The 11,324-nt window shown below is 34.7% G+C and overlaps 1 protein-coding gene across 1 annotated transcript; it reads right to left on the bottom strand.

Moving 5' to 3' along the window:
• Positions 1-269: 269 nt before the first annotated feature.
• Positions 270-4,054, bottom strand: LOC133297264 (replication protein A 70 kDa DNA-binding subunit B-like). The gene is made up of 11 exons (XM_061496381.1): positions 3,905-4,054; positions 2,793-3,054; positions 2,627-2,723; positions 2,383-2,507; positions 1,817-1,901; positions 1,606-1,738; positions 1,357-1,514; positions 1,145-1,268; positions 868-1,050; positions 677-763; positions 270-581 (listed from the first exon to the last, which is right to left on the bottom strand). The coding sequence occupies exons 1-11, from the start codon at positions 4,052-4,054 to the stop codon at positions 270-272; spliced, it is 1,716 nt and encodes a 571-aa protein (XP_061352365.1).
• Positions 4,055-11,324: the final 7,270 nt, after the last annotated feature.

Here is an 11,324-nt window from a genome sequence, read left to right as displayed (position 1 = left end):
CAAAATGACAGATTTAAAGTATGTGTAACATGAATTACACCCTACAAATCTTTAGTAGAATCAAACAATCAAAATCTGTCTCATACAACCAAAAAGCAAAGCTTTACGAATAAAGGGTAGAAAAGTATTTTGAAGAAACCAAACTGCAAGAAAAACATAAAAACAATAACACAACAATCCCAATATTTGTAATCATGCAGACAAAGACATAAATTATAGCCTGAAAGAGCAATCCACAGCATGGCGGAAGTTTATAAAAACTATTATGATCAATCCTTCTCAATCTTTATGGCCTTAGTTGGTCTCAAACATGGAACCAAATCCGCAACCCCCACTGGTTTTTCGCTTTCTGTATCTGCAAATATGTTGGCAGGATTTTCTGGCAGCAAATTAGTACCCAAATTTGCATCTTCAACTGCTTTTGTCTTCCTTAAGTCTAATTGTTTGGTAGGAGGAGTTACTGCCACCAAATCCAAAACCATATTTGCATCATCAACTTTTTTTGTATGATAAGTATCAGAAAGTTTGCTGGTAGGAGTTACATCCAAATAATCATTGTCTTCATGTTCTTCGTTGAATTGCTGTATATTATTAAAGATCATATTGCATTAAAAATAAAACATTGATAAATATTAAAAAAGCAAGATAAAGATAACTAATAAGGTTAAGCATGTACCAAAGTCTTTTGAACAGTAGATGAATTCTCCCCTACTTGGCTAACAGTGTTTTCAAGTACACCAAGTTGTTCATCATGCACTGATCCCTGCATTAAAGAGTTTCACATTTACCAAAAATTATGCATAACCACAGGAAGACTTACATCCCAATACATTATCGTTAAAATAATCTTAATTTAAAAGTAATTACATGTCCATCCATTTGACCGTTGAGGAATGATTGAATTATGTCCTCATCGGAGCAAACCCTGCTCACTTGGTAAGCACTTTCCTCATAAGAATCAATATTAGTTTTCTTGACATTAATCTTAAAAAGATATGAGTTTTCGATCAGAGCATCAATCTCTTGAGGGTATTTGTCCAAGTCACCACCCTAAATTTAAATATGCAAATTAACAGTCAAAGGGGATGATGTAAGGACCAGCATATATAATGAATGATTAAACCATAAGACATATAACACTTGCCCTCTGAAAATGTTGTTCACACAATTCAGCAGCTGAAAGGCATAATAAATTTGTTGTATCTTTGTCAAACAAAACAAACGAAGCAGAGTCTGTGCCATCAACAACCCTTACTTGCAAACGGAACCTGAAAGATGCAAGAACAATTTTGGACAAATATTAGTTACATCTGTAAGGCATAATAATGAATAATAAAAAAGAACAAAAAGACTTACTTTGGATGATAAGTAGGCAGATGAATGTCACAATTTCTGCAATACCACTTTCCAAAATCTTCAAAGACTGAATGTGTACATTTTTTACAGCCTTTGTACCACCAATTAAAAGCAGATTCAATGCCCTTGATTGTGCCATACGTAACACATGTCATAGCCTAATTACACCAAACATTAACAATCAAGATGGAGGTTGATTTTTATTTAACGTATTAAATAAAGAGAACTAAATGTAATACCAATTACTACCTCCTTACAATCCTTGATGTCACAAATAAATTTTGCTGCTGATTCTTTCCAAAAACCAGCTGATTGTGAATTAATTGATTGGGTTGAATGCTGCATTAGTTTCTGTGCACTGTCTGACTGTGCATCAGGAAATCTGTGTATACAGAACATTAATTGACTTATTTTTATAGAACAACAGAAGAAAAAAAATACATCAGTTTCAGAAGTGAACCTAGATCTGAATGCTTCAACCTCAGCACAATCCTCATTGAAAAGTAGTCTTGTAGCAAATTTTGTATTAGACAATCCCATTTTACCTACACATAAACAATTGTGTAATTTATTTTTTATTACTCAAAGAGAACAAAATTTTCAGAATTAGTTGAATGATAATTTGAAGCACAGAAGGATATGCATTGGTTAAAATAAAATCAATACGATTATTTACATTCTATTCCAACCTCATTAAGCTCCATAAAGGTTCAATAAAATAGCATTCTGATAGAGAACATGGTTATCAATAAAAAAGAACTGTTCCAATTTCTCATATTAGAGTGAAGATAATTAAACAAAATAAATGACAAAATAGAAAGGTTAAAATCTAAGAAAATAGGAGGTGAGGAAGCATATAATAAAAACAAAAACAAAAACACAGAAGGATCTCTGTTGGTTTAAATTAAATCAGGTCCCACAATTGCAGATTGCATGAAAAGTATGAAAATATATTTTTATCTTTAATGTTTAAAGAATGAATAAAAAAAGAAATCAAAAAGCAAATTAGGAATGATGGAAAAATACCCATAAACTTTTTCATTCGAGCAAACTGAACGATGATGATCGTTTGCTTGTTTGAATTTTCACTATTATATTTAATAAGCTCTTCTGCATAGCTCTCCCATAAAGAACAATTAAGTCTCCCTCCCCTTGACAAAAAGTGAACATACTGTGTGAGATACAAAACGTATAACACAACTGAAATGATCAAACACTTTCAGAAGTATAAACAATAGAGCATAAATAAAAACCAAAAAATTAAAAAAACCTAAGATTGTCGAGCTCAATAGCTATCATCTTTGTCCTCTTTCCAGATACCATGTGTTCCTTAGAGTCACCAATTCCGCAGAGAAATCCAATAACGTCTGCAAATAATTTGCATGAGTAGTTATAGAAGAATAAAAGTGCATTAGAAGAAATGGAAGAGACGTTACCTACTAAACATGCCGTGTCATTAGGATAGCTTTCAATATCCTCGAATTCCATGAATGAAAAACCGTTAATAGGAAGAATGGCATCAACAATCGGTGTCACAACAGTTCTCAAATTGAAAGTAAGCCTATACTCATGTTGTGTTGGCTTAAATTTGTCATTATTAAGGCCAACACCAAAATTACGTATGACATACATTCCACCTTCTGCTAATTGATCTCTTATCCTCAATGACCCGCGGACAGTAGCCTGAATCTTGCCACCCTATTAAAAAGCAGGAAGCATCTACTGATTATTAGAAACAGTAGAAAAATAAATGTAATAAGTGCATCAAATGATAATGTCTGAGTCCTTGTTGCTTTCGAACCTAATTAAGCTTCATAAAGGTTAATCATATTCATGCAAGAAATATAATACAAAAAATATTTTATAAAAACATAATTATGAATAACACATAACTGTTCCATTCTCTCAAATTAGAGTCAAAACAATTAATCAAATCAAATGACAATATAGGAAGGTTAAAATGTAAGTAAGCAGGAGGTGCGGAAGGATATGATAAATACAATCTAAATAACATTCATATAAGCGTCATGGTTTAAATAAGTTTATAGGCCCAGGAGATATATGAAAAGACATTATTTAATACTTCTTATGGATCCCCAATAATACAATATAGTTCATACAGGAACAAATTATTCCTTCAATCGAAAATCATAAGACACCATTACAGGAGGATACAAAGCTACCTTTATAAAGAATATAAACAAATGTGATGATAAATAGAATATAAAAAAATTCATAGAAGCATCAAGTTGTTATGATATAACACTCACTTACAGTTCTATATAGCAGAACCAAGTTAAAACAAAGGCGGAAAAACCATATAACATAGTTGGCTTCAGGAAAATTTAAAACATTCACTTACAGTTGTATACAACATAACCAAGTTTTACTAACCCCATTACCATCAATACATCAGAACATATAAAATACATGAAAGTAATACATTCCGAATATATAGTACAGTGGCACAAAAGGATAAATCTGCTTCGTGAAAAATGACCACAACAAAAACTGACCAAAACAATATAAATAAGAAAAAAAAACATACATGATCATCAATTAGAACCATCTCCACATTTTCGCCCATCTCCGGTCGATGAAAGTTCGGTTGCCTCCACAATCTGATAACCCTGACTTTGATTCTCCATTGCTCTTTCGATGGGGTCAAATCACGGATAACATCAACTTTTGCAGCCATTTGAGAGATTTTGAATCAGATAATTTGGCAACACAATGGAAAGGAAGGAAGAATGAAGAACAATTGCAAATGAGGAGAAGGTCATAATAAATGACGAAGGAATACCCTTAAACCTAGCGTGCTCAATACTCATAGAGAAAGACCAACGGTTTTGCATAGATAAATGAAAAACATTCATTGCAGATGTATTGTGCCCAATCGATGATCCTGAAGCAGCACGTAGGGAGGATAGGAAGGGTTTCACCGTCTTGATAACCGAAACAATAAATAACAGCAAGAGAATGGCAGTAGATGACGTGTTTGGGTAAACTCCCAACATAGATAACATAAACATCATTAGTACACATCAGCAGATATATATTTAAAATTTAAAATAAATTAATAGGCATAAATGTAATACATTTCACTTTTTAAAAGACATATTTCTTAAATAAAAGTTTCTATAAAAAGAAACTCATAGTGTGAACACAATTCTAATATTGAAGGAGGAGCTGCCACTTGTCAAAACTTTCCTCCAGTGGCTTTTCTCTTCTAATATTAAAGATACTTAGTAAAGAAAAGACTTGTACAATTGGTATTGCATGAATTGGGTCATGTTGGTTATGTTTTGTCACAGGTGAGAATGATCTTAATTCATTCATACACATGGATACGCTACTTCCAATAAAACTGTCCGTTTAATCATCATTCTGACCATATAAATGCAACCGATTATCATCCAGCACAAATTTTCTCTTTTAAAGAACTGAAACGTGTGAATATAATGGGAAAAACTATTATTATGTTGCATAAGAGTAGTTTTATCTCCTACACACTCATCGAAAATCGTGACATTCATTTTTCTTTTTTCTTTAAATGGCGGGTCACACCACATATGTGTCACAACATGAGAGAAGATCTCTGCTTCGACATAAGATTAAATGAACCCGAATATAATTGACAGATGATATGGGACTTGAATAGATTTTGATTCAAAATTATTGTTTATATTCTATTAGTATGTACTATATTTAATCATATTCTGTTGACGAACTAATGTCATTTTATCTAGGTGTGGTGGTGATTTATGCTCGACCTTCCTTTGTTTGTTTGTTTGTTTTTTTTTTTTTTTTTTGTATAGGGACCTTCCTTTGTTTTTAATTCATTATTCGAAGATTTTCTATTTTATAGTTCTAAGTTGTTACTTTAGAATCAAGATATATGATTTATTGTTACGATCATCATCCTCCTTGAATAAAAATAATAATAGAATATCCATACCAAAAATAAATAAATAGAATATTACTTATTTATCTATCATATATATTTTGGGTCCTTAATAAAAATTACGGAGCTTATTTTAATTCCTTAGAAAAAAAAGTCGATTTGTGATCCCTCTAAAATTTTAGTCAAAATCATAGTCCTGAAATTCAAAGAAAACCCACATTGGGTCTATTTAGTATTTCAGAGATATCACGAGTCAAATTTTTTTTCTAAGGGATTAAATTGGGCCCTAAGATATTTATTGAGGACCTAAAATGTACTTTACTCTAAGAATTAACAGATACAATATTTATATATGAGTAAATATCATTTTTGGTCCCTAACAAAAAATTTGGTCCCCACTTTAGTCCCTTATAAAAAAAATTAATCATCTGGTCCCTATGAAATTTAAAGTGGATCCATTTTAGTCCTTTTGAGAGACTAATATGGGTCTTTTTTGAATTTGTGAAGAACCACAATATCAACTAAATTGGTCCATTTTGAATTTCTTAGGAACCTCGAAAGTATTTTTTTTGTAAAGGATTAAGGCGAGGACCGTGTTTTTTGTTAAGGACTTAAAATGATCTTTACTCTTTATATATATAATCAGACTAATATGTTGTTAGGGACTAAAATGTTAACAAATTAAAGAGTCTAAATCTATATCATGTTGCATATGTATATCACCATGAATAATATTTGAACATAAATTAAAACATTAAGTCTCTAAATAATAACTTAAACACACATCAAAACTTAAAAAAAAATAAAAATAAAATTATAAGAATTGCAAGAGCATACAAATTTAGAAAAAGATAAGGAAAGATATGAATTATTTGCTAGTATTAATTGGTAGCAATAGTACAAGAGAACATCGAGATCATGTGTTTTATAATGACCCTAACTGGTAAATCTTAGTTAGAGATTTAATTTAAGGATTTAAATGCCATAATTAGATTCAGTGAGCGATTTCGAGTATTTTGACTGTAATCATGACTATGTTATGAACAGTGCGTTCTGCCGGAGAATTTACAGTTTTGTGAATTAACCGGTAGAGCTTAAAATGAGCAAAATAATTTTAGGAACATAATTTGAAAATTCTGATGACAAATATGAGTTCAGAACGAAAAATTGTATAGTCTGGCACTTTCCGTGAAAATCTCGTGAATAGTGTTTCTACCGGGTATTTTGTACTGCTGTTTAAGCAACCGGTAGAGTCCAGAAATAAATAATTGATGAAATAAGAATAAGAAAGTCCAATATATGCCAAGCAAGTCAATATAGGCCCAAGAAGATGATAAGTTTATAAGTTTTAAGTTTCGTAAGTAAAGGAAGTACAATTAGTGATGCACAGTGCATTTCGTCAAAAACGGTGCAAAAACCATACTGTGAATTATGAATATTGTTCCTTAGGAAATAAAAAAATTAATGTAAATGATTTTAGGAAATAAAAAATATGTTTGTAGCTTTGAGTTAGTTCCGGGTCAATTTAAGTTAAAATACGCGATAAAAAAACATCCGATGAAAATGGCCACATGTGCCTATATAGCCTTGTCACTTAAATGAAACACTATTCATTTCAGATTTTCTTCTTCTCTCTCTTGCATGGCCGAGCTGCACATGGAGGGGAAGGGGCTAGGGTTTCAAATTTTCCTTCTTTGATTTCTTCATCATCCATCCACCAAATCCAATGACCCACCACATGAAATTGATTGGAAACCACTCAATGAATCCATTCCACCTATCCATTTGAGCTATAGTTGAGTGTGTGAAGAGTTATTCCTCCTCTCATTTTCGAGTTACTATTCATTGGAGGAGAAAAAGTGAGCTTTTGGATGGAGCTTGGCTTGGAGATTGCTCTCTAGGCTTTGTACAAGTGTTTAGAGGTAAGAAACCTCTATTTCCATGATATTATTTTGACGATTTAAGTTATGAAATTGATGAGCATATTTTGTTGGGAAATAATTGATGTTAGAATGTGAAATTTATGATGGATTATTGTTGTTTAGGAAGTTATAGTGTTGAGTAAGCATCCACATGTGATATAAAAATTTAAAAGTCCTATTGCATATTCCTCCTAGGTTTCGGCCATCATGGAGTGAGTAGGAGTTATTGTGGAAAAAATTATATTATGTATTGTGAAGGTATAGTGTGTTGGAAATGAGTGAAAATGGATGAGTTAGTAAGAATGCCTAAGTAAAAAGGACTTGGTGTCTAAACTCAAAATAGGAATTTAGTGGAAGCATTCCTAGGTGTTTGCAAGTTGTAATGAAGTAACGAAAATGCATTGTAAAAGAGAAGGATCTTTGGAAATTTTCCTTGTAGGATTCGACCTATAGGGTATTTAGGGACATATTTTGTACATTTTATTGTAAATAAAATGTGTTGTAACAAATTGTATAAAGGTGATGAGTTTTGAAGAAAAATAGCATGATATATGTTGAAAATTCCTAAGGGAATGGTTGATTAAATTAAAGAACACCAACGGTTATAAAGAGGTCTAGACTTGTGTATTGGCATAGGATTGGCAAAAATGCAAAGAAAGGAAAATAAGCGATAAAATGTATGCTTATGAAATAATTATGGTATTGCATCATTTTATTGATGCATTGTAAATTATTCTCTAGGTGTGCCTAGGGATTGAGAAGGATCGGAAATCTCTTGAAGCGATAAAAGTAACTTGTTCCACAAGTAAGCGTATTGGTAAAGCTTCAAGAGGTAAGCTCTATGTTTAAGGAGTCTTTTCCTGCTTGAGTGCTCCACCATGGTTAGTGAACTATGGTTGGACTGTATGACTGTGATTTAGATGCTTTGTATAGATGCATTCATATAGAGTTATTTGATAACATGATATGTTTTGCTCTGATGTGACTTCTGTAATTTGATTTCTGTAACAATCTCTGGCCATTGATTGTATAGTACCCGGACGTCCGCTTTGGGGTCCTCCCTCGGGACTGATGGTGTACTCCTCTGATATGTCTGGTTCCGCTTTGGGGTCCTCCCTCGGGAACACGTGCGTTGATTTCCGCTTGGGGTCCTCCCTTGGGAATGACGGCGCACATCTCTGATATGATATGGATATATGCTCTGTTCTGTTATGATATCTGTTATATGTTGTATTTGTATACTCTGTATCTGACTTTCATGCAGGAGTGAGCCAGGGGTATGGAGAATTCTCTATAAACCTGGAGCTTATTGAGATTTGTAATCTCACCCCTCTTTGGGGACACATTTTCAGGTGCCCAGATTTCCGGTGAGTCCTCACTAGGCAGGGACACGACACGTGGCTGAGGCAGTTGACAGACCGGATTTTGAGTGGCTGTAGGCTGCTACCTTTTTGGAGTGTTTGATGTATTTTAGTATTTTCGCATTTGATGGATCATGATATTGATCCTTTATTTTGTATATGGCCTGTATATGTTTTGTACATGTCTGTCAGTTTGATGCATGTACATTTGAGTATTCAGGAACGTTATATGATGATGTAGTATTCAGATAGGTTTATGTTTTGATGGCATGCTGTTAGATTTAGCGGCACGGAGCCATGTTATGCATGCGCCCATGTATGGGTATTCGATTATATTTGGATATCTGGTATTTCCGAATTGATATGTTGTATAAACTGTTTATCAGGAAATGCTTCTGAGTGGGATTGGAAAATCCCCAGTTGTCCGATTTATAGAGGAAACTCTGCCCGATTTTCGTTTACGCCGAGAAAGAATTAAGTTAGAAAAAGAAAAAGTTAGCTCATATTTTCGTAAGTTAAGTCTTCCGCTGTTTTCTGTTTTATCATATGTATGTTAATTGAACCGGCTCGAGACGGGGATGTTACATTTATGGTATCAGAGCAGTTTCTCTAGAAGAGCCTGTGAAATATTGCATGAACTGTTCGGGTTGTTATATTCTTGAGTTTTTCTTGGAATACTATGATATGCATGTCTGATCACCGAGTGTGAGCGTAGCTAACTCATTCCTTTGTGTGAAATATGCAGAATTATGGTTCGCCCAAGAAGGACTTCTGATCCTCCTATTGACCCGACCGATCCAATATTGGCAGATTTGGCAAGACCCCGACTTAAACCGCGGGGAAATACTTCACAGCCAGATCCAATGATAATGGCCTTAACTGAGATGCAACAAAATATGGCTGCAGCTAGGCAGCGAGAGCTAGAAGTGATGATGAAAGCAAATCAAGATCTGTTAGAGGCTAATAGGTTGGCCAATCAAGAAATGATGGCAGCAAGCAGAATGACGAATATTGAAATGATGAGATTACTCTTGGTTGAGGTGAGGGCGGGTGGGCAAGGTCCACAGCCACAGCCTTTGCAACAGCCACAGCCTGAGCCACAACCACAACAGCCTGTTCCTCCTCCTCATAATCCCATTGTTGTGGAGGGTGAAGGAAATAATGATGTAAATGAAGAATCTAGTCACAGGGGTGGTGTGGCACAGCCAGCCACTAATAGAGAGCAAAGAGAAAGAATGCTAAATGCCTTCCGAAAACATGCACCACCAAATTATAAAGGAGGCATTGATCCTATTGCTGCAATTCAGTGGTTAGAAGAATTGGATCGCATTTTTACTGTCATGGAGTGTGATGATCAGCAGAAATTGTTGTATGCTTCTTATATGTTGCAGAATGATGCAGCTGATTGGTGGAGAAATACCCGTCTGCCCTTGGAATGTCAGGGTTATGCTATTACCTGGCCTTTATTTGAAAGGCAATTCTTGCTGAAATACTTTCCGGCTGAAGCCCGGATAAGGAAGAAGGGTGAATTTGAAGAACTAAAGCAGGGTCAGATGTCTATTGATGAATACTTGAATAAGTTCAATAAGCTGGCCAAATACTCTCATTTCCAGAGAGCTCCACCTACAGAGGATGACTTGATTTTTAAATTTCATAGAGGATTACATGATAACATCTCTGAAAAACTTGCAGGTGACTCATTTGATACTTTTGCTGCACTTGTTAAAAAGTGTAAAAATATTCAAGAATATTACAGAAGGAAGCATAAGGACCAATCTGCTCCTAATTCTGGTCCTAAAAACACTTCTGGGAATTCTAAAGGAAAAAGGTTGCAGGTTAGACAGTCTGATGGTAAGTTCAAAAAGGCGGGAAATTCTAAGCCTGGAAATATTAAGCCTGCTTCTCTATGTGCTACATGTGGTAAAGTTCATGCTGGGGTTTGCAGAAAAGAGCAAAGATTGTGTTACAAATGTGGCCAACCTGGGCATTTTATTAGGGACTGCCCCTTTAATGGGGGACAGGTTTCTACTATTCAGGCCACTCCGGCTCCTATTGTGGTTGAGGAACCATCTCTACCTCTCCCACCTCCAGTTGCCCGAGTATATGCAGTGACTCAGCAAGAGGCTGAGAGGTCAGCTAGTTTGGTGCGAGGTATGATTTCTATTCATGATGAAATGCTTAGTGTTTTGTTTGATTCTGGTGCCACACATTCTTTTATTGCTGATTATGTAGCTGAAGCATTTGGTCTGCATGTGATAAAAATGAAAACTCCTATGCGTATTGTTACGGCTGTGGGAAGAGTTTTTAATGAAGACTATGTTTGTGAAAATGTGAAATTCAAGTATGAAGGCAGGGAATATTCTGCCGACTTTATTGTCTTGCACCTTGCTTCTGTGAATTTAATTCTGGGGATGGATTGGTTGTCCAAGTACTGTGTGAAGATTGACTGCTGCAGTAAAACTATTTCTGTCTCAATTGGGAGGTTTGGTTGGCGTCAACAAGGAGCCAGTTTCTGTTATTCCGATTGTCTCTGAATTTGAGGATGTCTTTCCGGATGAAATTCCGCACTTCCCTCCAGAGAGGGAAATTGAATTTGCAATTGACTTATTGCCTGGTGTGGGACCTATCTCTCTTGCCCCATACCGGATGTCACCTCTGGAATTATCCGAATTGAAGAAGCAGATTGAAGACTTATCCGGAAAAAATTTTATTAGGCCGAGTGTGTCTACTTGGGGAGCCCCGGTGATCTTTGTTAAGAAGAAGGATGGGTCTATGAGATTA

The sequence above is a fragment of the Gastrolobium bilobum genome, unplaced genomic scaffold (assembly GCF_033153095.1).
Source record: "Gastrolobium bilobum isolate Gb01-03AN ecotype WA unplaced genomic scaffold, APGP_CSIRO_Gbil_v1 utg132832, whole genome shotgun sequence".
In the NCBI taxonomy this organism is placed as follows: domain Eukaryota; kingdom Viridiplantae; phylum Streptophyta; class Magnoliopsida; order Fabales; family Fabaceae; genus Gastrolobium; species Gastrolobium bilobum.
The sequence above is the reverse complement of the archived record's forward strand: the minus strand, read 5'-3'. Positions and strand labels throughout refer to the sequence as shown.

Coding starts and splice junctions, on each gene's coding strand:
- LOC133297264 (XM_061496381.1), bottom strand. CDS start 4,054: ATGGCTGCAAAAGTTGATGTTATCCGTGATTTGACCCCATCGAAAGAG. Junction 3,055..3,904: donor TGGTTCTAATTGATGATCAT/GTATGTTTTTTT, acceptor GCTTTTTAATAG/GGTGGCAAGATTCAGGCTAC. Junction 1,739..1,816: donor GTTGAAGCATTCAGATCTAG/GTTCACTTCTGA, acceptor CTGTATACACAG/ATTTCCTGATGCACAGTCAG.